Source organism: Neovison vison, chromosome 9, assembly GCF_020171115.1.
Source record: "Neovison vison isolate M4711 chromosome 9, ASM_NN_V1, whole genome shotgun sequence".
Taxonomy (NCBI): Eukaryota; Metazoa; Chordata; class Mammalia; order Carnivora; family Mustelidae; genus Neogale; species Neogale vison.
Window position 1 is genome coordinate 4,999,517 of NC_058099.1, and position 25,910 is coordinate 5,025,426.

Genomic DNA, 25,910 nt, shown 5'->3' on the forward strand with positions numbered 1-25,910 from the left:
GATAGCCCTGAGATAACTAAGAAATTCCTGGAACAGGCAGTGTTGATAAATGGACCAGCGAGGAATAAAAAGAAGGCTGATGGACTAGTGAAGCAGGGCCACCCGATAAGCCCCAAACAGAACAGTGAGCAGACCTGCTCTATGGGGTGGCAGAGAGCAAGCATGATGTGGAAAAAACACAGGGCCTGCGGCCGCTCTTCCTGCTCCCAGACTCATCACCAAACACTAACTCCCTGAATGACATTGGTCCCCACCATCCCTGTGTTCAAAGTGAAGAAATGCCCCCTAACTCTTCCTGTGCCAGGGAGAGGATGCAGTGGATAAAGAGATCTAGCCTAAAAGAACCTAAGGCTCTGCCACAACAGTGTGATGACAGCAGTGCTGCCCCCTGCAGGCGATCCATTGCTACTGCAGAAGAACTGCCTGGCGGAAACAGTCCAGGTAGTAACGTACCCCATGGCTGCAGAGGCGGCGGTAGGATTAGTCTTCAGTTCCTGCACATTTACCACTTGAGGGACATTCTTCAGAGTTGATTCAGTCAAAGTACTTACAGCTATTTAAATAGGGAAGAGAGAGGCATATTAATTGCCGCAACGGATCACAAATTCCAGCCATACACAAATGAATAACCAGGACAAAAAAATTCAAGCAGAATGTAATCTTCTTATATAAAGGAAATCTACTCTGGGCAGTTCCGCAGCTCTGTGCTCAATGGGACAGCTGGCATACTCCATTCGTAAAGATTATGAGATGAGGTTTTGTGCAATTTAATCAAATGTACTCGTTTAGGGAGAAAGAATTCCCTAGCCAGCTTTTACAGAGCAGAGCTGAGCTCCATGCAACACTGTCGGCTCATCCTGGAAACAGGCAGAACGAGCTAGAGGAGGAGTGGTGTTCAGATTAAGGATTTCTGCCTCCTGCCATCCATCCATCCACCTAACCGTTCTTTCACATGAGCGGCTTATTATTGTCAGATTCTGTTAGGTGCTAGCAATACAAAAAACGTCAAAAATACAGTTTCTTCTGGGGCACCTGGGTGGCTCGGTGGGTTAAGCCTCTGCCTTTGGCTCAGGTCACGATTCAGGGTCCTAGGATCAAGCCCCGCATCGGGCTCCCAGCTTAGCGGGGAGCCTGCTTCCCTTCCTCTCTCTCTGCCTGCCTCTCTGCCTACTTGTGATCTCTGTCTGCCAAATAAATACATAAAATCTTAAAAAAAAAAAAGTGTGTGTGTGTGTGTATATATATACATTTTTTTTTTCTTCTCTAAAGAAGCTCACGGCTTTGTGAGACAGGCACAAGAATAAGATGTGGAAAATGGAGCTTGACAAGAATGGGGGGAAAGGCCAAGAGGCCTGAATTAAATAATGGCAACCGGGACTGGCGTGACACCTTACCTGTCTTCAGCATGTCAGCTTGCATGTGTTTTTGGTCTTTTCACTTAAAACTGCATTCCAAAAACACTTAATGACATTTTATAATTAATTACTAGCACAGTCTGAGCAATGTTCTCGGATGAGTTTTTCCACACAGTTGACCGCGGTGGTGAAGGTGGAATGGGGGGTGTGGGGCAGCTCACTCATGCCCTCCTTCAGAGAAGTAAGCAGGCTTTTCTTGCCCTCGGCTGCACATACTGCATCTTTCATGTTCAAAGGTGCCTACACCTTAGAAATTTTTTGCCTCCAAAATGATAACGGGGATCACACCACCTCCTGCTGACTGGAATCATCCTACGCCCTGGCAGATTTTACGTCTATAAATAATCGACTCATCAGCGTGATTTGGGGCCGATTCAGCACAATGCCAAGATCCTGCTTCCTCCAGGTAACATTTAAAGGAAACATGGCAGACTTCTATTTTTTCAGAAGGCTCAAAGGTACCTTAAAAGGTTATCTTGTTTGTGTTCCTTCATAGCAACTTTAGGTTCCTTAATCAGCATTTTAATATTTGAACTTTTCTTAATGCTTTTATCGTAATGGTAATTCCGTCTTTGTCTAAATCAAACCACTATGTCTCTTTAGTCTTTTAAAAAGAACTGTCCAGGGGTGCCTGGGTGGCTCAGTGGGTTGGGCCTCTGCCTTTGGCTCGGATCATGGTCTCGGGGTCCTGGGATCGAGCCCTGCATTGGGCTCTCTGCTCAGCAAGGAGCCTGCTTCCCCCTCTCTCTGCCTGATTCTCTGCCTACTTGTGATCTCTGTCTGTCAAATAAATAAATAAATTTTTAAAAAAGAACTGTCCAAAGTGATAATGTGTTCCAAGCAGTGATAAAACTAAAAAATAATTTTATTCAACTACAACAAAAATATGTGATTTAGAGCAGAGTGTCTCGACTTTGGCACTACTGACATTTTCGGCCTGGATAATCCCTTGTTGTGGGGGTGCCTGTGCACTTGAAGATCTACCCACTAGATGCCAGCGGCCTGCCAACCAGGGGGGAGTGCGGGGTGCAAAACAGCCTCCCCTGAGAACTACTGGCTTGTACAAACTGACTACTGGTGATAACCAAAGCCCTTGAGGCCAACCACCAAGAAACCCTAATGCAGGAAGTTCTGGAGAGCCAGGAAGCACTGACAAAATCAAGTGCTGATGATGACGAGCTCATGAGAGTTTCCCTCTGTGAAGGCTAAACCGGCAATCTTAAGAAAACACTGCACTGACACAGAAAGCACAGGGCTGGAGGCTGGGTTCTGCTACTTTTTGGCTGGGTCACCTTCGCCTCTCTCTGAACCTGACATCACTCAGAAGCAAAATGGGCACACTCATACGCACCTCCTGGCGCGGCTGGGATCCTTATGACACCGGCAGATAATTCTAATGTTATCAGATGATCTAACAGCAAAGATTAAGTTGGGGCTTAAAGCAGACATTATTCAAATGTAGGGATCAACAACTTCATCCAAAAACCACTGATTCCCCACTCAGCTGGATGTGGCGGATCTAATAGCTCCCCTTGAAAGGAAAAAGCCTGGGGTGTCTGGTGGCTCAGTGGGTTGAGCTTTTGCCCTCAGCTCAGGTCATGAGGATTCCTAGGATAGAGCCCCATGTCGGGCTCTCTGCTTGGCGGGAGGCCTGTTTCCCCTTCCCTCCACCCCCGCCTGCCTCCCTACCTACTTGTGATCGCTCTCTCTGTCAAATAAATAAATAAATAAATAAATGGGAAAGCTTCAGATCTAGTCTCGGCCTTCTTGGGCCCTGCTCCCCGAAACAGTGGGTTGGGGGGGGGGACTGCCCCGTCAGTCCTCTCTTCTCAAGGGCAGCAGAGGGAGCGAGCTGTCGGCCGGGGCCTGCTATGCTGGCCTGCAACAGCCGCAGCTCACGACCGAGGCTACCTGGGGCCTGGCTGGCCATCTGACGTCTCAGTGCTGCAGCGGCGGCTGCCTGGGGGGCCGAGAGGCTGTGGGAAGGACCGGGGGCGCCATGCTTCACAGTTTTGGTTGCAAGCATTGTGCTGTCAGCTCCTTGAGGAATAATTTTGCTAGCGGACGTTGATGCTAAAAGAAAAAGAAACAACAAGTGAGAGAGCGGGTCGGAGAAGAGGAATACACAAAAGTGAAGGTGGCAAGTCCCCCAGCGTGAGGCTGCAGGGGACACGCAAGGGTTACCAATGCTTCAGCACACACACACAGGACGGAACGGAGAAACTCACAGGCCGGCCGCTCCCACCAAAGAAGCCACATGCGCTGTGCCCGCCCAGCTCTAGTTGCTGAATCTCTGATGTGAGCACTTCCTTCAATACTAACAGAGACAGAACTTTCATGCCAACACAGGTAAACTCCCTGCTCTCCTCTCGTAAAATTTCCCCCTTCGTGTGCCTTCCCATGGATGTCTGTTCTCTGTCAGAAGCCCCTTCAGTGTGAAGTCCTGACACTGAACCGGAGGTGAAGTGACACCGGTCACTTCTGAGAGCCAGTACTGCCACTGAGTGTGGCAGCCGGCAAGTCCCGGGGCAGCATATGGCTACAAGCAGTGAGCTGACTGAGCTAGGATTTGAAAGGCAGGAGTGCGAATGTTGCTTTAGAGCGAGGCAAACAGCCTCCTCCTCTAACTCCTGAAATCCCCTTGTGTGTTTGTAGTTTGTTTTAATGTGTGCAGGTAATCCCTCTACGCAATGTGGGGCTCAAAGTCAAGACACTGACATCAAGAGTTGCACGCCCCTCCGACTGAGCCAGCCCGGCGCCCCACACCTGTTTCAGAACCACCTGCTAGACTCACGGGAAAGCCAGGCCAGTGTGAGCCCTGCAGGGCCCCTTCTCTCTGCCTCTTTCAGATTTTCTGAATTCAGCTTCTAACTTCTGGACCATCAGCAGAGAGGGGCTGGACTTGGTGGTGCAACAGCAGAAAAGCCAGGTACGGCTCCTCCTGCAAACACGCACCCCACAGCGAGTCACCGTGCACTTACTGGTCGTTCCCATCATGCCAGGCGAACCATGAATCAGGGGAGATTTAGCAAAAGGCGTTGCCTGCGGCAAGACTCCGGGCTGGATGGAAGGGGTGCGCACCACAGGTGCGTGCCGTGGGACCTGGGCCACCGTGTCATCGTCCTTACAGGACACCCGCGTGTCCTCGCCCTCCAACGACTGGGACACAGACGATGTGGAACTGGCTTCGTCCAAGTCTTCGTAGTATCTCTGAGACAGGAAGGCTGACCGGGACAGGCTGGCTGCCAACCAAAACAAAACGCAAGTTAGATGATTCGAGCAAGTCTGCAAGCTGTGTCACTTTCACTGTTGACATGGAAATATCCGGTTTAGAAACCCTTTAGTTACCACTTCTTTTAAGCGGAAGAAGCTGTCGGGTTAGGTGAACATCCACAGTCTGGGGGCCCTGCTCGAAGGAAGCTTAGAGAAACCGAGCGGCACAGGCCAGGAACGTGCTGACCATTGCCAAACAAACAAAATGGGCAGTGAGCGCCGGAATACACGATGGGCGGAGGCGGAGAGCTCAAGCCATCACCGTGAGCTCTCACAGGCAGAACCAGCAAACCGGGAAAGGACCAGACAAGCTTGTGGAGAAGAGCCTCTCGCCAACAGCAAACTTCTAAGAACAGGGCACACGAACTGGGGAAGACTGAATGTCCTCCGCCCTGGTGCTTCCAACATCCCCAATCCTCAAATGATTCTTTTGAATCAATTAGGCTTAAAAAAAAAATACCTGAAACAAAAACTAACTTGCCCTCTTTTTTCCCCTCTTCTACAAATGAAGTAAGGCCTCATGCTATTTTGAAGTACACAGGGCTGCCTGTATACTGGAAAAACCATAAACCAAACCAAAGACTTAGCTCTTTCTCAAGTGACTTAAAAGCTCCGCTACTATTTACTGACTTGGTTGCCTTATGGGCACATCACTCCATAAGATTTTATTTGTAGCCATCAACAAATGCACCTGAAAACCCAGGCTACCTGCTAGGGCTGCAGCACTGCTCAGTTTCATGGCCACTAGCCACATGTGACTATTTAAGTTAAAAATAATTAAAGGTAATTAAATGAAAATTTCAAGTCTTCAAGCTTCGCCAGCCACACCTCTCCTGCTGGGATCAAGAATGTGGCTACCTTCCTGGCATTAGAAAAGGGGCCCAGGGTGCCTGGGTGGTTCAGTGGGTTAAGGCCTCTGCCTTCGGCTCAGGTCATGATCCCAGCGTCCTGGAATCGAGCCCTGCATCCGGCTCTCTGCTCCACGGGGTGCCTGCTTCCTCCTCTCTCTCTCTGCCTACTTCTGATCTCTGTCTGTCAAATAAATAAATAAAATATTTAAAAAAAAAAAAAAAGAAAAGGGGCTCCATTGAAACCTAAAGAATCTTATTCTGGGGGTGCCTAGGTGGTTCAGTCCTTAAGCACTGGCCTTCAGCTCAGGTCATGATCCCAGGGTCCTGGAATCAAGCCCTGCATCAGGCTCCCTGCTCCGAGGGAAGCCTGCTTCTCCCTCTCCCGCTCCCCCTGCTTGTGTTTCCTCCCTTGCTCTGTCTCCCTGTGTAAAATAAATAAATACAACTTTAAAAAAAATGTATTATTCTGCTTAAACTCTAACTCAGATTAGAAAAGGCAAAAAGCCACGTTAACAGAAAAAAAAAAGGACAGAAATCTTCATCTCAGTAGACAAAGCAAACCTCACGCCTTGTGGGAACTACAGAAACCCCTCCCTTTGAGCTCAAGAAAAGGTTGCTCACTCACTACTTTAATGGCTTCTGCACTGGTGGTCCTAGCGAGTGAAATAAGGTAAGAAAAATAAAGGACCAAAAAAGAAGAAACAAAAGCATTAGTACCTATATAGAATTTAACTGTTCCCATAGAAGTTCAAGAAACAGGGGCTCAGTGGGTTGGGCTGCTGCCTTCGGCTCAGGTCATGATCTCAGGGTCCTGGGATGGAGTCCTGCATCGGGCTCTCTGCTCAGTGGGGAGCCTGCTTCCCTTCCTCTCTCTCTGCCTGCCTCTCTGCCTACTTGTGATCTTTCTCTCTCTGTCAAATAAATAAATAAATAAATAATCTAAAATAATAATAATAATAATAATAAAAAGAAAGTTCAAGAAATAGTTACAGATATTATTTGAATAAACCAGTTTAGCTACGTTGCTGGATACAAAGTCAACATACAAAAGATCTAATATATTTCTATTATCACATCTAACATAAAACATAAAATAAAATTTAATGAAGAAAATCCATCATCACAGGAATATTAAAATTTTTTTTCAAGATTTTTATTTATTTTAGAGACAGAGAGAGAGCAAGCACAAGCAGGGGGAGGGGCAGACAGAGAAGCAGACACCCTGCTGAGCAGGGAGCCCCATGTTGGGCTTGATCTATCCCAGGACCCTGGGATCATGACCTAAGCTATAGGCAGACGCTTAACTGAACCACCCAGGTGCCCCTATTAATAACATTAAACTCATGGGAATCAGTCTAACAAGACATATATACGTTCTTCATGAAGAAAACACTGAAAGAAATTAAAGATGCAAATAAAAATATACCATGTTTAGCAACTAAAAGATCAACACTGTACAAATGCCAATTCTCTTAAGTTGATCTAGAGATTTAATACAATCCCAATCAAAATCTCAACTTTTCTTTGAGGGTTGAGGGAGACAGAATTTAGCAAGACAATTCCAATATTAATATGGAAACAGAAAGCACCAGGAAGAGCCAAAACATTCTAGATCATGGGTTAACAAACTAAAACCTTGGACCAGCTACCTGTTTTTCCAAATAAAGTTCTACTGAAACACCGACATGTTCATTCATTTGTATACTGTCTGTAGCTGCTTTCACATCATAAGGGCAGAGGTGAATTAGGCACAACAGAAACCAAGAGGCGGGCAAGCCTAAAATATTTACTACTCAACCCTTAAAGAAAAAGGCTGCACCTCCCGTCCTAGATTACAGAACCTCCTGTGACGATCAAGTCACTACTATCCTGTTAGGGCAGCCACTAGTCACACGTGCCCACTGAGCACGTGAAATGTGGCTACGGGGATTATATAACTGAATTTTTAGCTTGGTTTAGTTTTTATTAATTTAAATAGTCCAGTGTATTAAAACTGCACAGCTTTAGAACCTAGAAGAACAGTACTGAGGTTTATATAGTACAAGTTAATTACGGCAGTGTGGTAGCAGTGGCTTCTCATCACTGTGTGACGCCAAGAGACCTCCATATAAGGATAACTGATTTACAACAAAGGTGGCCACTCAGCAGGGAGCAAAGGAGTCTTTTCAATAAACATTACCAGGACAATCAGCTATGTAAATACAAAACACGTGGGCCATACTTTGTATCTTCAGCACAAGTCAATTGCAGACAGTATAAACAAAACATGGTACACCCATAGGACCACTACTCAACAGTTAGAAGGCACGAACTACTTATGTTACACATCATGCATGAACCTCAAAAACATACTAAGTGAAAGAAACCAAACCAAAAAACTATATAAGATTCCATTTATACGCAATTTCAAAAAAAGGCAGATCCCGACAGAAAGAAAAAAGATCAGTGGTTGCTGGGGGCAGAGGAGGGAATGACTATAAACAAGCATGAAGAAACTTCCTGCGTGGTAGGAGTATTCTAAAACTGGAACGTGGTGATGGTTATACAATTCCGCAAGTTTAATAAAAACCATCAGACTCAACACTTACAAAAGATGAATTTTATAATATATATTTTTAAAGATTTTATTTATTTATTTGGCAGGAAGAGTGAGAGACCACAAGCAGGCAGAGCAGAAGAGGAAAGGGAGCAGCAGGCTCCCCACTGAGCAGGGAGCCCAATGTGAGGCTCTTTCCCAGGACCCTGGGATCATGACCTGAGCTGAAGGCAGTCACTTAATCAACTGAGCCACCCATGCGCCCCTGAATTTTATCATATGTAAGTTATACCTTGATGCAGCTGTTTAAAACAAAATCAATTCCAGGTAGATGGCTGATCTAAATCTGAAAAGCAAACTATTAATATTTCCAGACAATAATAAAAGTGCATGCATACTCTTGAGAGGTATTTCTTTCTTTCTTTCTTTTTTTTTAATTTTTACTTATATATTTGACAGAGAGAAACACAGCAAGAGAGGGAACACAGCGGAAGGGAGAGGGAGAAGCGGCTCCCCGCCAAGCAGGAAGCCTGATGCGGGGCTCCATCCCAGGACCCTGGGATCATGATCTGAGTCGAAGGCAGACACTTAAGGACTAAGCCAGGCGCCCCTAGAGAAGGACTTCTTAAAGAGAACACAGATGTATCAACTGCAAAGGAGAAGCCTGGTGAGTCTATTTTAAATAAAGCACTTGTTTACCAAAAGAAGGAAAAAAGCAATAAAGTGAGTACCTACTACAACCCATATAACCAACAAAGGGCTGGTATCCAGAATGAATACAAACTTCCATGCATCAGTAAGACAGATTGCCCAGTAGATGAATGAGCAAAAGATGCAATCACAAACTTGTCAATGTTGTGTCAATGACACAAAAGTCAGCTATTAACTAAATACTTAACACACACAAGGGTTACACCACAGTAGTTAGAAGGAAAAAGACTGACAATATTACGCTTGTAGAAATGTGCAAATGTAGAAAACTGACATAGTCACACCTTGATGGTAAAGCAGAGTAAGCTGGTATAGCCACTTTGGAAAACTGTATAGAAGAAATCTAAGGAAGCTGGGTGGTGGACAGAGTACCAGCCGACAATGTAACAGCCAACAATGTAACGAGAACACATGTGCCTGAAGATGTTCAGAACAACATTTTGTTCCATTACAGCCAGAAACTGGAGACAGTAAGCGGCCACCAAGAGGAGAAAGGATAAGTACATGCAGTACATTTATACAGCTGGATACTATGCAGCAGCACAGCAGGCAAAACCCCCCAAAACAGGCAAAACCAAACAACAGTGTCTGAGAAGACATTGCTCAGGTAATAAAACTGATCCAAAAAAGCACAATTAGGGAGATTGAAGAGAATGGCAACTCAATGCAATGTCCAATTCTGAACTGGATCCTTGATTTTTAAAAGATGCTATGAAGGTCATAAGAGGAACAGTTGGCAAATTGTCAGTATGGATTGTATACTAGATAACAGTGCTCTGTCAAGGTTAAATTTCCTAAACCTGATCATTGTATTATTGTGGAAGAGAACATCTTGTTCTTAAGGGACACATGCTAGAATACTTAGCAGTAACAAGTCCTGTCTGCAACTTATTTCTAAATAGTTCATCAAAAATAATAACAGAAAGACCTGTACTCTGAAAACTATAAAAACTATATAAAAACTGATGAAAGAAATTCAATAAGACACCAAGAAATGGAAAGACAGGGATGCCTGGGTGGCTCAGTTAAGCATCTGACTCTTGATTTCGGCTCAGGTCATGATCCTGGGGTCCTGGGATCAAGCCCCCTGTAGGGCTTTGTGCTCAGCAGGGAGCGTGCTTGGGATTCTCTCTCTCCCCCTCCCCCTGTCCCTTGCCTCCCTCATGCACACTCTCCATGAAATAAATCTTTAAAAAAAAAAGGAAAGACATTCCATGCTCTTAAATTGGAAGAACAAACAACAGAATGTCTATATTACCCAAAGCAAGCTACACATTTAATGTGGTCCCTATCAAAACACCAAGAGCATTTTTCACAGAACTAGAACAAACAATCCTAAACATGGTGTGGAACCACAAAAGGTCCCAAATAGCCAACGCAATCTTGAAAAAGAAAAACAAAACTGGACGCATCATAATCTCTGATTTCAAGTTATGTTACAAAGTTACGGTAATCAAAATGTCAAGGTACTGGCACATTCAAATAGACACAGATCAAAGAAACAGAATATAAAACCTAGAAATAAACCCATGATCAACTGAGGAAAGAATATGCAATGGGGAAAAGATAGTCTCCTCAACAAATGGTGTTGGGACACCATTTAAAGCGGACAGCCACATAAAAAGGAGTGAAACTGCACCACTTTCTCATGCATACACAAAAATAAACTGCAAATGGATTAAGGACCCACATGCAAGACCTGAAACCCTAAAAATCCCAGAAGAGAGCACAAGCAGCAATTTCTCTGACTCTGGCCATAGCAACATCTTTCTAGATATGTCTTGAGGTAAGGGAGACAAAAGCAAAAATAAACTATTGGGACTACATCAAAATTAAAAGCTTCTGCATAGCATTATAACTAAAAGACAACCTACTAAATGGGAGAAGATATTTGCAAACGGCATATCCCATAGAGGATTAGAATCCAAAATACATAAAGAACTTATACAATTCAACACCAAAAAAAACCAAATAATCCAATTAAAAATGGGGCACAAGACATGAGCAGACATTTCTCCAAAGACATGTAGACGGCCAACAGACACACGGACAGATGCCCAACATCACTCACCTGTCAGGAAAATGCAATCAAAGCGACCATGAGACACCACCTCACACCTGTCAGAAGGATTAAAACCAAAAACACAAGAAACGGGTGCTGGGGAGGATGTGGAGAAAAAGGAACCCTCCAGCACTGCTGGTTCAAATGCAAGCTGGTGCAGCCACTGTGGTAGACAGCATGGACGTTTCTCAAACAATTAAAAACAGAACTATGCTACAATCCAGGAACTGCACTACTGGGTATTTTCCCAAAGCAAAACACTAACTCAAAGGGATCCGGGCACCCCTGCATTTACTGCAGCGACACTGACAACAGCCAAACTATGGAAGCAGCCCAAGTGTCCACCGATGGGGGAATGGGTTAAGAAGATGCAGCCTGTGTGTGTGTGTGTGTGTGTGTGTGTATGTGTGTGCGCACAGACATAGAAAAGAATGAAATCTTGTCATTTGCAACAATATGGATGCATCGAGAGAATATAATGCTAAGCAAAAAAGTGAGTCAGAGAAAAAGAAATACATAATTTCACTCATATGAAGAATTTAAGAAACAAAAAAAAACGAATAAAGGGGAGAAAAAGGAGAGTGGAGGGCAAACCAAGGAACAGACTCGTAACCATAGAGGTCACCAGAGGGGAGGTGGCGGAGGACGGGGGAAACTGGTGACGGGTCAGAGCGGACAGCTCTCACGATGAGCACGGAGTACTGAACCGAACTGTGGATTCACTGCATTGTACACCTGAAACTAACATAACACTGTACGTTAACTATACTGGAATTAAGAGAAAAAACTCAGTAAATATATTAAAAATATTATTAACAATAACGTGAACATGTGTGGTAGAGAGGAGAAAAATAAAGCAATTGTGACCAACATTACTAGAAAATCTGGGTGAAGGGTAAGTGGGTGCTCACAATTATCCTTGCAGCTGGAGTTTTGAAATTTTTCAAAATAGTAGGTAAAAATTACAAATATCAAAAGGAAAAAACCAGACAAGTAAAAGCAAAGGCACACTTTCACATATGTCCATACAATGGTACCTCTTGGGAGGCGGAAGACCGGGATGCACTAGAGGGGTCTAGGAAGTTGGCCACGAAAATATTGTTTCCTAACCGAGGTAGAGGTTACACAGATGGGCAATTCTGTTTTGTGTTCTTTTCTGTACATGTGTCATAGTTCATAACTATTTTTTTAGAAGATTTATTTATTTATTTCACAGAGATCACATGTAATTATTTATTTCACAGAGATCACATGTAAACAGAGAGGTGGGTAGCGGGGACGAGAGGGAAGGAGGCTCCCTGCTGAGCAGAGAGCCCAATGCGGACCTTGATCCCAGGACCTTGAGACCATGACCTGAGCTGAAAGCAGAGACTTAACCCACTGAGTCACCCAGGTGCCCTATAGTTTGTACTTCAAAAGTTAAATATTTTGGCGGCGCCTGGGTGGCTCAGAGGCTGCCTTCGGCTGAGGTTATGATCTCAGGGTCCTAGGATCCAGCCCCAAGTGGAGCTCCTTGCCCAGCAGGAGTCCGCTTCTCCCTCTCCCTCTCCCCCTGCCCCTCTCCTCGGCTCATGCTCTCTCAACTGGGTCTCTCTCAAATAAATTAGTAAAATCTCTTTTTTTTTAAGATTTTATTTATTTGTTAGAGAGAGAGAGAGAGCAAGAGGGTGAGCACAAGCAGGGAGAACAGAAGGCAGAGGCAGAAGCAGGCTCCCCACTGAGCAAGGAGCCCAATGTTGGACTATATCCCAAGATCCTGGGATCATGACCTGAGCCAAAGGAAGATGCTTAACTGACTAAGCCACCCAGGCATCCCTAAATGAAATCTTTTTTAGGAAGTTAAATATGGGGGTGCCTGGGATGTTCAGTGGGTTAAAGCCTCTGCCTTCGGCTCAGGTCATGATCCCAGGGTCCTGGGATCGAGCCCCGCATCGGGCTCTCTACTCAGCAGGGAGCCTGCTTCCCCCTCTCTCTCTGCCTGCCTCTCTGCCTACTTGTGATCTCTGTCAAATAAATAAATAAAATCTTTAAAAAAGAAAGTTGAATATGTTTATATGCTCTGAATTATCCTTTAATGTATATTTCCTAGATTTAAAGTGCTTGACTACAATGTGCAGTTTCTACTTAATGTCTATATTATCTTCCAAACTGAAAGTCTAATGTGGTCATACATTATGTTTCTCTTATTAACCATAATGTGTGGGACAAAGTAGGCAATCATATTTGTTGAATGAGCAAGTAAATTACATAAATCTCACTTCTAAGGAATTTATTACGAAGATACAATCAGAGATGTGGTTAAGGATTTGTGAACAAGGATGTTCTGAGCAAAATCGTGGCAACGAGATTAATACTTAACAGGAACTGGATAAGTAAATTACAGCCTTCTAATACAAGGAAAATAGTGTGCAGTCATCAGAAGGCGTATGTTCAATATTTAAAAACAGAAGGCATGAAAGTTATTTTTTAATTTTTAAAATGTCCAATTTTTTTTCATTATGGCAAAATACACAAAACATTAAAATTTACCACCTTAACCATTTTTTAAGTGTACACTTCTCCAGCTTTAAGTACCTGAACACTGTGGTGCAACCATCCATCTCCAGAATTCTTTGCATCTTGTAAAACTAAAACTCTGTACCCAGTCTCCGTAATTCTCCCATTCTCTCCCCTGCGGTCCCTGCAACTGCCATGCTCTTTGTGTCTGTAAATTTCTCGACTCTAAGGACCTCATCATACAAGTGCAGTCGTACAGTGTCTTTTTGTGACCGGCTCATCTCTGTTAGCACGTCGTTCTCCTGGCTCATCCACGGTATAGCATGTCATCAGAATTTCCTTCCTCTTTAAGGTGCGCATAATACCCCACTGCGCTTACCTTTTCAGCTGCTGACGGACACCTGGCTTTCTTCTACCTTTCAGCTACTGTGCACAGTGCTGCTATGAACATGAGTGTACGGATACCTGTCTGAGTTCCTGTTCTCAGTTCTTCTGGACCTGCCCATGAGTGATTTACTGGATCACATGGTTAACTCTTTCTCATTTATTTTTTTAAAGATTGTATTTATTTATTTGACAGACAGAGATCACAGGCAGGCAGAGAGACAGGTAGAGAGAGAGGAGGAAGCAGGCTCCCTGCTGAGTAGAGAGCCCAATGTGGGGCTCCATCCCAGGACCCTGGGATCATGACCTGAGCCAAAGGCAGAGGCTTTAACCCACCGGGGCACCCAGGCGTCCCTCCGCTCAGGTCTTAACCTCAAACTCAGTGAGTTCAAGTCCCACACTGGTCGTGGAGACTACTTACAAAAAAGAAAAAATTCCCTTATCTGTGACTACTATTTACTCTCAATATTACATGATTACACTCAATATTATTGATTTACACTCAATATTATGATTACAGAAAAACTAACAATCATGGTACAGTAAGATTAAATTTCCTTCTGTTAATTACCAAAAAACATCTGTTGTTGGTATTAAAAAACAGTTTCAACTTACAACACAATTTCAAAGAAAAAAAGCAGATATCGGCACTAAAGCAAAGCACGACTATGTATGAAGTTGTCTAGGACAAACTTTTTTTAAAAAAGGATTTGATTTATTTATTTGACAGAGGAGAGAGAGAGAGAGAGAGAGCACTAACAGGGGAGCAGCAGGCAGAGGGAGAGGGAGAAGCAGGCTTCCCACTGAGCAGGGAGCTGGATGTGGAGCTCGATCCCAGGACCCTGGGATCAAGACCCAAGTCGAAGGCAGAAGCTTAACTGACTGAGCCACCCAGGCGTCCCTGACAAGTATTTTAAAAAAAAAAAGAAAAAAAAAAAAAAAAGATTTTTAAATTCATTTTAGAGAGAAGGCGAGCATGCTCAAGCAGGGAGAGGGGGAAAAGGGAGAAAAAGAATCTGAAGCAGACTCCGCACTGAGTGCAGAGCCCAAGGCGGGGCTCAATCCCACAACCACGAGATCATGACCTGAGCCAAAACCAAGGGTCGGATGTCCAACCAACTATGCCACCCAGGTATCCCACATGACAAGTATTTCTTAAAAACAAAATTGAGATAACATAGTAATTTAATGATAAAATTCTTTTCCATTAGTCACATGGCTTCTTTTCCACAAGTGTGTTGTGCCATCATTCTCTCATAGTAGGTTTTTGCTTTATTTCCTAAGTTGTTTTGTCCTTTATTTCTTCCTTTATTTCCTAAGTAGTTTCCTAAGTATTTCCCCAACCCCAATGCAATTCTACTCCAAACCGCACACAAGTTAGACAAGTAAAGCATCTTCAGACAAAGCAGAGGTCTGGGTTCCTGGTACCAGCTCAGTGTTCTCCAAACCCTTGGGAACCACCACCACATAACCGAAGGACTACAGAACACAGTGTCAAAGCCACAGCTACTACCTCGAACTGCCCTGAACAGTATGTACAAGCTGCTCTCTACTCTAATATTCAGATGGGCAACAGATCTGGGGACATTTCTTCTATTTCTTACTAAGAGCTGAAGGAAAACACAGACACACAGACACGGATACATACAGACTCCTCCTTCCGTCCCACTTTCATACCAGGTACTGTATGCTTGAGGCTAATAATTCAGGACCGGTTCCCTTTACCTGGGGCAGTGGATCTCACTGGGGGGGTCTTCCTCTTGGCCAAGAAGTTTCTTAGCTGTGCTTGTTTCACGGGGGACAGTTTAGCTGCAAGAAATTCATGAACCCATAAATGCTTAAGACTTGGTTTTTAAGAAGTCAACAGAAGACAATGCAGAGAGTTAAAGAATGAGAAGAATGTGTTTACCTGGCACTCTGGACAAAGGCTTGGTGTGAGATTCTATGGTGGTTTTCAACAAAGCATTACGGAGACTTTCAAGGTCACTGTCAAAACTAAAAGAGGACTGTGTTACATACAAACCAACTACGACCCGAGAAATCTCCCCAAATATAAATGCCAGAAAGCCTCCCCAATACGGTAACAGGAAATCTGACCAATCAATCAACATAATCCAATCCAAAAGGAAAGAGATTACAACCTCAATACCCGCCCCCTCCCCCCACCAGGGCAAACACAGCACTAACTGCGCTGTAGCACAAAGGGCAATTAGAATGTACACATTTGGCCTAAAGGCAGAAACATAACAACATCCCAGTACCTTCAGGAGTAAACTGTCTAACTGCCAGGTCTGAAAGTTTTTGCTCAAGATGAAAAGTCAGAGTTTCTAGACACGTTAGTCAACCTAATTCTACCAGTTCATTTTCAAAAGAACGACACTATTTACATAGAATCTGCCATCATCTACTGGCACCTGTCTCAAGTGGCACGCTCAATTTCACTCTCCAACAATCCCGAAGCAGGTACTGTCACTCCCATTTTATAGGCAAAGCAACAAAGGCTCAGAGAGGGTGAAGGACCTGACCAGGATCACACAGGTGAGAGCAGAGTCACTTTCAAACCCATATCCGAAATACTCCACAGCTTCTGCACATGACTCCCAAACAGCTAGCTGTTCCTTCAACCACATTCATGGAGTGCCAGTGGCCCAGATAGGCCCATTCCCCTGCACACCCTTGAGTGCTGCTCTGGGAGCTGACATCCGAGGGCAGGCTCCAGTGGGAGGTTTGGTTATAGAGACGGAGCTGCTGGAGACTGTCCACCAGGTGATTCAACCTCTTCCTCTGCTGGTTGATGATTTCCCGGTTGTTGGCTAGCGTGTTAAACAGCGTCTCTCGCTCTGGCACAAGCAAGCGCCTGTTGACAACAAGGAAGAAGGAATTCAACATGAACAGTGCAAGTACCACAATGATAACAGTGAAAGAATAAATCCGAGAACACCCGGTGGCCACGCAGCGTAGGGAAATTAACCAGAACATAAAAAGGGGACGAAAGCTTTATAAGGATAATACAGAATGAGGAAGGAGAAGCTTAGGGGAAGCAGGCCAGGCCTGTAGCGAAGGACAGCATCATCAGACAACCTCACAGAGGTTCCGGAGAAGAAAAGGGTGGGAAACAGAGTCAAAAATGGGAGGGGGCAGGGAATGCTTTCAGCTATATACTTAGGGTTTGGCTATTTTCCTGCACGTCAATTACACCAAGAAAAAAAAGCCCTGGGGTCCACTAGAGTTCTGTGGGCATCAGTCACTTTCTCAGGGTGAAAGTAAAACACTGGGCTAGGGGTGCCTGGGTGGCTCAGTGAGTTAAAGCCTCTGCCTTTGGCTCCGGTCGTGATCCCGGGGTCCTGGAATCGAGCCCCTCATCGGGATCTCTGCTCAGCGGGGAGCCTGCTTCCCCTTATCTCTGCCTGCCTCTCTGCCTGTCAAATAAATAAATAAAATCTTTTTTAAAAAAAAGAAAAGAAAAGAAACACTGGGCTAAGCTCTCAGTTTAGCAACAGGGAGGTACCCCACCTGAAAGATCTAAAACAAGAAAGGAACAATAGTCCCTTTCTTTCTGGTGACAGTTCAACATAAATTTTTAAAATGGCATTTCAGTAGAATACAAGGTAGTATTTAGATGGACTTGAAAGCAGAGATGCGCTAGAAAAGTACAGATTTACAAACTTACACTCTGCAGAAAAGGAACTTTAAAAAAACAAACACGTGAGGCAAAGAATATATGGTTATCCTAAAGGGGAAGAAAGTCCGGTTTCTCTGTTAGCATCATACATTGTTTAAGAAGCTAACTTATTAATTAGCAGAGAGAAATCCATCTGTCATGAAGAACAGAAGGCCCCTACTGTCAGGTCAAGCCATGCCCTCCCATACACTTGAACATGAATTTAGACCAGTGCAGTGAGCTATGACAGCTCTAAAGGGGCCCAACTGCCCAGGGGACAAGTGCCAGGTCACAGACTGCTCCCCCTGACCAGCGTCTGCAGCATCGATGCTCACCTCTACCTTCCCCTACCTATGCCCCAAACTGAAGCACACAAGGCAGGTACAATGCCTTCCTCCGGGTTGTACAATATGACATATTAAGTTCTGTTTGCTGAATTTTAAGCACATTCTAGCCCAGCCCCTGACGTCACGCGTAGCTCGTCCCACTTACAAGTTCTGTGATCCCACAGAACAGCAAGTAAACAGATCATTTCCCGGTTTGTTTCCTTACAGGGCTAATCACACTACTCAAGTGTAGGTGTTTCAGGAGCCAAGCATTCTGAGGGCTGATCTGTTTCTCAGCTTTCCTGTGAGCACCTTCACTGTTCTCACGGTGTACCACTTGCAATCACCTTCAGGAAAACAGATGGCATACGACCAAATGTCTGGGGACAGAAGACCACGGTAGCACAAGGTTTTCCATGCCTTTCTTCCTCTCTTCCTTCTAAGTCATCCACACTAATTAGGAAAGTTTTCTCAACAAGAAGATTTGGAATATACAGAAAAGTATAAAAGAAAAATTCCTCTTAACTGCATCTCACAGATATAATTGAATATCGTGACAGATTTATTTCTAGCTTGTTTTCTACATTTAGATCTCCAAACCAAGATCATCCAGTATAACTTTTGTCTTACCTCGTCCATATTTTGGGGGAAAAACATTCAGTGGTTACACAGTATTCCACATTAAGGAAAAAATGTGACTGGACTTATTCTGCCACCCCTCTAACTTCTAATATTAAGTTAAATCCAATTTTTCACTGTCATAAACTGTACTGTGATATAAATTCTTTTATGTAAACTGCTGCAAATGTGGCTATTACTTCTGTAGAACAAACTTCCAGAAATATAGTGGCTGGGTCAAAGAGAATGAACAACTGCAGGGCTTTAATCAGTGCCCTTAAGTTATCTGTTCAAAAGGCTATAGCAGTGTCTCCTGCAACCCACAGTGGATGAGAGACCTCGCTCACTTTTGTTTTTTCTTTTGTTCCAGATGCCGATCCCATTCCAAGTCTAGCACATCGTTCACATCCTGGACAGCAAATTTCACATACTGATGAAGGCGCCGAATTTCCTATTAAGAAGAGAAACGAGAAAGCAAATGATTAGTTTTCTAGTAGCCTGGAGGAGGGATCAAAATAATCAAAATAATTTTGTAAGATTTTTCTACTGAGCACCGTAGCGAACAAAGAAAACACAAGAGCAGAACCTTTAATATAATCATTAGAATGTCATAATTAAAACAAAACAACAGAACTCAATCTTTCTAACTGTGACAGAGGAGTGGTCACAAAGCCCAGGGAAGCAGGCCGGGTGTGCCAGCCTAGGGCTCCAGGGAAATGCTGTCACACATTCTCATTTGTCAGTGCCTATTAAAGCAACTCAACATGCTCCAGGAATTTTCCACTGCACTCTGCTGCTCCAACAGCACACCCATTGGGCTTTTGCTATCCTACCCATGAAATTAACTATAATACAGACAAAATGATCCAACAAAAGTACTGAAACTAATTCTGCATCTATCCATTCATAGCATGTGACACAGAAGTCTTCTTACCAGGTGAGAAAAACTCACCTCTTCTCAAAGAACAGTGTCAGCACTAGGCATGGAACTGACCATTCAGTGAAATTCACATCTATTTTATTCGAGGCCTGCGGTAATTCCCAGGCCGGTGTTAACCTTCGTGGCTACACAACCTGACTCTCGAAAATTAAAAGTGCAATAAAGACGAAGCATTCCATTAAACACGCATACAGAGAGGACGATGTGCCATACGCTATGAATAAGTTTTTACACTTGTACAAAGTTCTTCCCGTGTTTAACTGGACTTTTGAAACTACTCCGGGCTAAGGGTATACGCCCCGAGTGAAAAAGAGCAAATTGTTCTTTAGAAAGAGCCAACCCGATTCCAGGAAGCAGCAGTAACCTTAGCTCTGAGTATAAATTTCGGCTCCCTACTCCATGGCTGCAGGGAGGCCCTGTCCTTTGAGCACAAGTGCCACCGGGCCTTGTGCGTTCGAGAGCCCCGCTGCTCCTGAGTGCCCCCCCCCATCTACCTGAAAAGCCAACTTCTCTTATGCGGCCCGTCACAGACACTTCTCTGTGGCTTAGCTGCTCCCTCATCGGCACCGCCACAGCAACTGATCGCACATTCATAGGTTCCCTTTCCCACGGCCACTTATCCCCCCGGGTCAGCACGGCACGGCGGTGAGGAGCCCAGGCTCCGCGCCAGACTCAGGCTCTAGCATTTACTCACGGGGACACCTGTGCCGTTCCAGCATCTGCCTCCTTATCCGTCTTTTGTACGTGGTATGTGCTCGATAAATGCTAGCGGTTATTATCTTAGTTTTGTGACAAAAGAAAAGCATTTCCTTTTGAATGGGGCAAGTGTCCCCCCAAAGCTACATGCTTTTCTTTTGCTCTGGACACAGAGCAAGAGGTGAAAATGCACGGAGGGACGAAGTATATCAAGATGCAACGAGGAGGCAGTCGTCTGCTGAGTGGCAGGTAGGGAGCCCGCTCTCTTGCTACGACAGTAAACACTCACAGCCCTCAAGGACTGAGAGACACAGCGGGGGTTCCTCAGACTCTCTTTTCCTACCACCAGTCAATTTGCCAGGTGTGGGATGGAAATGGCAGGAAGTGTCGAGTCTGCAGTCTCCAACTTCCCAAGGCAGGAAGGCATCCATCATACTCTCAGACCTCACATCCTAGGGGAGAAGCTCAGAGCGGCCACACAGGCACCCTTTCCTACCAGGACTCGGCCAAATGCAGAGAGAGGAGGTGACCCCGTGAAAGCTTGTGATGAAACAATTTTCAGTAAACTGAAAGATGGAAATGAAAACCAGATTTTGCTACAACAGAGAATAAGAATTATTATAAATGAATGAGAGAAGTAACTTTGCTGAGGTCTGGTGTACAGAAAAGAGCCCACGAAGGCAGAGCTTTCCAACTGTTCACTCTTACTAAAACATCACCATTGTGGTCAAGCTCCTGAGACCACAGGGCCCGACTTCCGTAACTGCATAGAATAAGATCAGTGACTCTCATCTTGCGGTGCAGCTGAAGCCTAGAAGTACCGTGGAAAACACACCCAGCACCGTACTTAGCACTCAATGAGCAACTGCGACATGAAATCTTATTATTCATGATTTGATTTTTAAATAGATTTTTTTCAATGGTATGCTTTCCACCAAGCTTACCACTGAATCAAGAATTCTAATGCCAGTTTTAATTCTGTAAAACATGAAGTGGAAAAGTGCTCTTTTCTTTGTCACAGCCAAGAACATCTATGGAAAGCGGGCAAATTATTCACAGAAAATCAACAACATCCGAAGGGCAGGCCCCTGATTCGAGACCTCACAAGAGAGAATGACTTGCAGGAGTTGGTTTTAAACCTCTCACTTGGGCTAGATCCTCCTACCTGGAGCTGGGCTTCGCTCTTAGGGTCCAGGGGTCTCTTATAGAGCAAGTGCAGATACCCAGAGTCGCAATCCCTCTCGTTTTGTTCCCTGGCTTCTTCCACACCAGCAAAGCCCTCAAGTAAAGTTGTTTTCAGGGTACTGATGTCGCCATGGAGAGACTAGAAAAGATACAAGGGCCATACTGAGACAAAGAGTGGCATTTCCGAGAAACAAACCTTTCCGTCCGGATCAAGGACAACTACTTGGTGTTTCTCCGATAGATTACATGATGCACCTGTGATTCTACAAAAAGAAAGTCAGTGTTTGAAAAGAAAAATACAAACATTCACTTTCTGAAGTTTTTTTTTTTTCTTCCTCACTGAAAACCCACATATTCCACTGACCAGAAACTCAAAGAGGAAGAAGAGCTACTGGTTTGACCTACAGTCCCACGACCCAAAGACAATCACTGCCGACAGCCTGGAGAACTGGTCTCTTACCAGGGACGGTTTTCAGAGCAGGCTCTGGAGGCAGACAGTCAGGGACTGGCACATGGTAACTGGGTACCTTTGGGCCAATGCTTTCACCTGTCTACACTGCAGCTTCCTGACTTGCAAGAGAGAGCAATAGCACCTACCAAACAGGATGGTCTGAGGGGTCCGCAAGATAACACGGTGCCTGGCACGTGGTAAGCAGTAGTAACAGTAACACAGTAAATACCATTAACAATAAATACATGGTATTTTTATACCGTATACGCTCTTAAACCTAACCCTTTACCATAATCTAATAATTTATTATAAACTATGGTCAATTTTCAAATATACCTAAACTAGTAACTGTAAGAGACTTTATTATAGAGTGGCTGGTGTGTGTCAGTGGGGTAGAAACTATAATTAGTCCATTTTCTGTATGAAAAAACGAAAACCTAGAGTAGCTACATTAACTTGCCTAAAGTCACATAATTTGTTAAGTGCTGAAGACAGGATCTGAACTTGGGCATTCCTAGTAAACTACTCATCCTTCTTAAAAAAACAACACTGGGGCCCCTGAAGAATGGAGTGCTGGGGGAGCGACTTTGAAAGCACAATTCAAATCAGGAAGAACATCACAAGCCCAGACCTCCGTGGTCTCCTTGATCTCCAAGAGAAAGGTGTGCAGGTCATCAGATTCCATCCGGAGCATCTTCATCTCCTCCAAATTACCCACTTGGAAACAGGCTTTGGAAGTCCGGGCTTTCAGTTCTCCCAACTCCTTCTGAAAGTGCGCGATCTGCAGGAGCCAGAAAAGAGGAAGGGCTGAACTCATGGCTCCCAGGCCCTGACAGCACGAGGCCCCAGGGTGCACCACAGCCTCAGAACAAAACAGTCATGCACAGGTCGGCACTCAGAGTCACTCCAGTCTCATGGTCAGGGCTACTTCTGGAAAAAATCTGTAGGAAGGACTTTACCTCCTCCCCGATTCCAGCCATCACGGGATCTGACTCTTTCCACTGGTGTCCCTGCTTCTCTGCAACGGGAGGCTGAAGTGATTTCGCCTGCAATGGAAGGCATAAGGTTGACAGACGCACCCCCAGCCCGTGTTGAAGCAGCAGCTTCACAATACAGTCCCTGCTCCCTCACTCCTTCTTTCGAACCCACACTGACCGAGTACCTACTTGCTGTAAGGCATGTTCTAGACAGTGGAGAGAGGCAAACAGGACAGAAGAAGTCTCTGCTCTGCCGGTCCTTGCCTTCTACCAAGACTAAGCAGTAAACCAGCCAGATCATTTTAGCTGCGCACAGTGACAGGACAAAAGTAAACAGGAACCTAAGAAGAGAAAGGGGGCACGAGTGGAGAGGAGGGGGCCTGGAAAACCCTCACTGAGCACAGTCACTGAAATGAGTCCTGAGATAAAGCAGAAAGCTACAGAAAGTTCTAGGGGAAGCACCTGCCAGGCAGCAAGAAGAGCAGGTGGAGAACTCGAGGCAGGAAAGAGCTCCGGCATGGTGGGGGCCGAGAGAGAGAGGAAACGTGGGCCGGGGAAGTCAGGGAGGGAACTGGAAAGGGCTGGGCAGGTCGTGTACGACTAAACTAAGGAGTCTGGGTATGTTTCTAAGGGTGCTGGAAAACTACTGTTGGAGCTCTGGGAGAGTTTGTTCTTTTATTTAGGATTTTACAAGATCGCTCTTGCTGCTAAATCAAGCATAGATGTCAGTGAGAGGGAGAAGAACTAGGGAAACCAGGCAGGAGGGTAACGAGGCAAGAGATGACAATGGTCTGAAATATGACGTTCACGGGGGCAACGGCTGTGGGTTCATGCCACACACACGACACATCAGCGTACAGCTGACAAGATCTTCTGCTAGTAAGGATTAGGGGGAGCTTCTGTTAAGTAGCGGGATCCAGAATGCCTTCTGGGTTTGGGGCTTGAGCACACCACCTGGAACAGGTTCTTAAGGAGACAGAAATCAAGAGTTCTGCTGTAGAGACATTATAACTTGAGATGGCTTTTAGAGTATTTGATACCTACAGCAATTACCATATAGAGGATTTGTAGACTGCATGAGCAACCATTAAAACAGCAAACACTGAAGGCATCAGGGTGGCTCAGTGGGTTAAGCTCTGCCTTTGGCTCAGGTCATGATCTCAGGGTACTAGGATTGAGCCCCATATCAGGCTCTCTGCTCAGTGGGGAGCCTGCTTCCCCACTCTCTGCCTGCCTCTCTGCCTGTGATCTTTCTCTCTCTCTTTCTCTATTAAATAAATAAATAAAACTTAAAAAAAAAAAAAACCCAGCAAACATTGATCTAACAAATACCATGTGTTGTGCACCAAGCCAAAAGCTAGACCTATAAGCTGGGCATTTACTGTGTGCCCTGCGGGGTCCGTGCTGAGGGCAGGAAGAAGGCCAATTGGCAAAGAGAAGGAAAAACCATGACTCTGGTCTCCAGGGCACACAAATCAAGTGGGAAAGTGACATAACTCTCTCAAAGTTAAATCATAACAATAAACTGAGATGATTAACTGTAAATCTAAATATGAAAAGAAAATAATAAAGCTTTTAGAAAAACACAGGAAAATATCTTTTTGACCCCTTCAAACCAGAAATAATTTCTAAAACAGAACACAAAAAGCACTCATCATAAAAGAAAAGGTGATATACTGAACTTTATTAAAAACTTGCCACCAGGGGCGCCTGGGTGGCTCAGTGGGTTAAAGCCTCTGCCTTTGGCTCAGGTCGTGATCCCAGCGTCCTGGAATCAAGTCCCGCATCAGGGTCTCTACTCAGCAGGGAGCCTGCTTCCTCCTCTCTCTCTGCCTGCCTCTCTGCCTACTTGTGATCTCTCTCTGTCGGATAAATAAATAAAATCTTAAAAAAACAAAAACAAAAACAAAACTTGCCACCAAAAGACACCACGAGAAGAATGAAAAAGCAATTCACAGAGAAATTATTTGTATTATAAGGAACTCTGACAGAAATCTGTAAGAAGACAGAAAACCACATAGAAAAACAGATGAAAGACTTGAGAACAGACACCTCATTAAAGAAGATAGTCAAATGGCCAAAATCACATGGAAAAAAGGTTGAATTTACTGGTCACCAGGGAAATACTAATTAAAATGGCAAAATATAACAATAAGAAATGAAAAATCGCAGGACCAATGAGGATATGGAACAGCTGACTCTCTTATACTCCCGGTGGGCATTTACTGAAAAAAAATATACACGTGTATCCTGTGGCCCAGCAATTCCACTCCTCAGCAGACACCCAACAGAAATGCCTATGTATGTTCACCCCCAGACCTTGACCTCAACTAGCATGCTCACAACACTATTCGCAGTAACTTCAACATGGAAGCTCTTCAGATGTCTGTCAGGTAGAATAAATACTTGTCGTATAGCTGCCCCATGAATTCCACACAGCCACAATGATACGGATCAATCTCACGAACATAATGTTGAGCCAAACTGCCCGATACAAGAAAACACCATGTGATTCCATTTTAGTGAAGGTATGAATTGGCCAAACTAAGCTCCGCTGTCAGAAATCATAGCAGGGAGCCTACTTCGGCAAGGGGAATAATTAAAAAGGGCACATGTAAGGGAGAATTCTGGGGTCCTGGTAATGTGCCATTTCTTTTTTTTTTCTTTTTTTTACACTAATATATATATATATACATATATATACATATATATATATGTATATATATACACATTTTTTTTTTTTTAAGATTTTACTTATTTATTTGACAGAGAAAGATCACAAGTAGGCAAAGAGGCAGACGGGGTGGGGGGAGCAGGCCCCCGCTTAGCAGATGGCCCAATGTTGGGCTCGATCCCAGGACCCTGAGATCATGACCTGAGCCAAAGGCAGAGGCTTAACCCACTGAGCCACCCAGGCACCCCATAATGTGCTATTTCTTGATCTGAGGTGAGTGTTGTTACCAAGGCGTATTCAGCTGGTGCATGGAAATACTTTTTTCCCCATGTGTATTACATGCCAATAAAAAAGTTCAGTAAAATAAACTGAGATGTTATGGATAAACTGAGATGTTATGGAAAGCACAGAAGACGGCACTGGATAGATTTCTCAGTTATTTTGGGAATGAGAGGGAAAAAAACACACTACAGTCTTTTCAGAGAGAGAATACACCAAAGTCAACAGCACAGCACAACAAGCTCAGGAACCAGCAGAGAAAACAGCGCTAAGACTCTGGGGCTGAGAGAAATGGCATTTAGGGGCAAACGTTACAAACGTTCCAAGCTCCGACTTCAGTAACTCCCACCACATAGCTCGAAGTACTATTTCAAA

General features: G+C 44.5%; 1 protein-coding gene across 4 annotated transcripts in view; it reads right to left on the bottom strand.

The window, feature by feature from the left end:
* Positions 1 to 25,910, bottom strand: part of NUP214 (nucleoporin 214) — a 101,425-nt gene that overhangs the window by 52,003 nt on the left and 23,512 nt on the right. For all 4 annotated transcript variants that reach the window (XM_044264668.1, XM_044264665.1, XM_044264667.1 and 1 more), the window contains 10 exons: positions 22,565 to 22,651; positions 22,237 to 22,386; positions 21,135 to 21,293; positions 18,681 to 18,784; positions 16,403 to 16,585; positions 15,638 to 15,723; positions 15,454 to 15,537; positions 4,397 to 4,657; positions 3,327 to 3,488; positions 454 to 553 (listed from right to left, as the gene is read on the bottom strand). In XM_044264668.1, the coding sequence (XP_044120603.1) occupies positions 454 to 553; positions 3,327 to 3,488; positions 4,397 to 4,657; positions 15,454 to 15,537; positions 15,638 to 15,723; positions 16,403 to 16,585; positions 18,681 to 18,784; positions 21,135 to 21,293; positions 22,237 to 22,386; positions 22,565 to 22,651 (1,376 nt within the window). The remainder of the gene's footprint in view (positions 1 to 453; positions 554 to 3,326; positions 3,489 to 4,396; positions 4,658 to 15,453; positions 15,538 to 15,637; positions 15,724 to 16,402; positions 16,586 to 18,680; positions 18,785 to 21,134; positions 21,294 to 22,236; positions 22,387 to 22,564; positions 22,652 to 25,910) is intronic.